The 1,507-nt window shown below is 28.3% G+C and overlaps 2 protein-coding genes across 2 annotated transcripts in view; both read left to right on the top strand.

The window, feature by feature from the left end:
* LOC102678038 (fumarate hydratase, mitochondrial-like) overlaps positions 1-1,507 on the top strand; it is a gene marked incomplete at its 3' end in the record, with an annotated part of 8,190 nt that overhangs the window by 4,853 nt on the left and 1,830 nt on the right. The window contains exons 4-8 of the mRNA XM_031512118.1: positions 490-639; positions 791-857; positions 984-1,072; positions 1,139-1,186; positions 1,278-1,392. Coding sequence (XP_031367978.1) covers positions 490-639; positions 791-857; positions 984-1,072; positions 1,139-1,186; positions 1,278-1,392 — 469 coding nt within the window. The remainder of the gene's footprint in view (positions 1-489; positions 640-790; positions 858-983; positions 1,073-1,138; positions 1,187-1,277; positions 1,393-1,507) is intronic.
* On the top strand, positions 1,102-1,449 carry LOC116186038 (fumarate hydratase, mitochondrial-like). Its single transcript, XM_031512130.1, has 2 exons — positions 1,102-1,186; positions 1,278-1,449. Exons 1-2 carry the CDS (start codon positions 1,145-1,147, stop codon positions 1,401-1,403), a joined length of 168 nt encoding a protein of 55 aa, XP_031367990.1. The 5' UTR covers positions 1,102-1,144; the 3' UTR covers positions 1,404-1,449.

The raw sequence follows: 1,507 nt of genomic DNA, 5'->3' as shown, positions 1-1,507 counted from the left end.
AAAAAAATTTCAATTTCTTATTTAATTGCGCGATAACGTTATCAAATTTTTGTCTATGCGATCACGCAATTGTTAAATAATAATGAAGTATACTCGATAACAGATCAATAATTTTAAACGATCGGACAAACACAAGATATACGGAATAAGCGAACAACCTGATCTGTAATTGTTTTGTTCGGCCAGTGTCAGCTGTAATTCGATTATATCATCTCGCTTTTGGAATAGTGTGCGCGTGCTCCAAATACAAAATCCTAATAGCACATCAGGTGCATTTTCATCAATCGGTACAGGTCCCTCTAACATTAGGACAAGAGTTTTCAGGTTAATATGATAATATTTCTATTTTTTATATTTGTTATAAAATTATCAATTTTAATAATAAAAATTTAAAAATAGGTTATGCACAACAAATTTCTAATGGTATTCAAAGAGTGAAAGATACTCTTCCAAGATTATATTAATTAGCACTTGGTGGTATTGCAGTAGGAACAGGATTACACACCAAAAGCTTTTACAGAGAAAGCAATTGCAAAGATTGCAGATATTACTGGTTTACCATTTCTACCTGTTGCTAATAAGTTTGAAGCTTTAATATTTAGAGATACCATACTGGAAACACATGAAGCATTTAATACAGTAGCAGTTTCACTTATGAAAATACATTAAGATAATATTTAATTTTAAAAAAAACTTATATTTTAAATAATTTATTTTACATTATATAAAGTTTTTATATAGATAGCTAGTGATATTTGATTTTTGCGAAGTGGGCTTCGCTGTGGTTTAGGAGAAATCTCTTTCTGAAAATGAGTCAGCAAGTTCTATAATGACTGGTAAAGTTAATCTGATGCAGTGTGAAGCATTGTCTATCGTTTGTTGTTAAGTAATGGGTAATGATACTGCTATCACTGTTACTGGAAGCAACATCGTCATTTTAAATTGAATGTATTTATACCTGTAATGATTTCAAATGCTTTAAGATGTGCAAGATTATCAGGTGATGCCTCTGCATCATGCACAAAGAATTATTGGTCTTAAAGCAAATGAAGAACGTATTAAAAAACGTATTGTCATTTACAAAGAATTTGTTGGTCTTAAAGCTAATGACGAACATATTAAATAACTCTTAAATGAGAGTTTAATGCTTGTCACTGTTTTAACTCCACATATTGGTTATGATAAGGTATTATAATTTTTCAATTTATTTATTAGATTAGAATTAATTTATTATGCTTTTATTGTGATTAATATATAAAAATTATGTTTTAATACAGTCTGCTAAAATTGCAAAGCAAGCTGATGCAGAAAATACCACATTAAAAGAATCAGCAGAGAAAAATGGTATAAGTCCAGAACAATATGAATGGGTGAAACCTGAAGAAATGATTGGTCCTAAATAAAATTGATCAACAAAACGAAATCAAGTTAATATTTTTTATTAATAACTTATTATAAAAATTTTTTTAATATGTATCATATTTGTGATGTAATTATCATTATCGAA

The sequence above is a fragment of the Apis dorsata genome, unplaced genomic scaffold, assembly GCF_000469605.1.
Source record: "Apis dorsata unplaced genomic scaffold, Apis dorsata 1.3 scaffold_390, whole genome shotgun sequence".
In the NCBI taxonomy this organism is placed as follows: domain Eukaryota; kingdom Metazoa; phylum Arthropoda; class Insecta; order Hymenoptera; family Apidae; genus Apis; species Apis dorsata.
The sequence above is the reverse complement of the archived record's forward strand: the minus strand, read 5'-3'. Positions and strand labels throughout refer to the sequence as shown.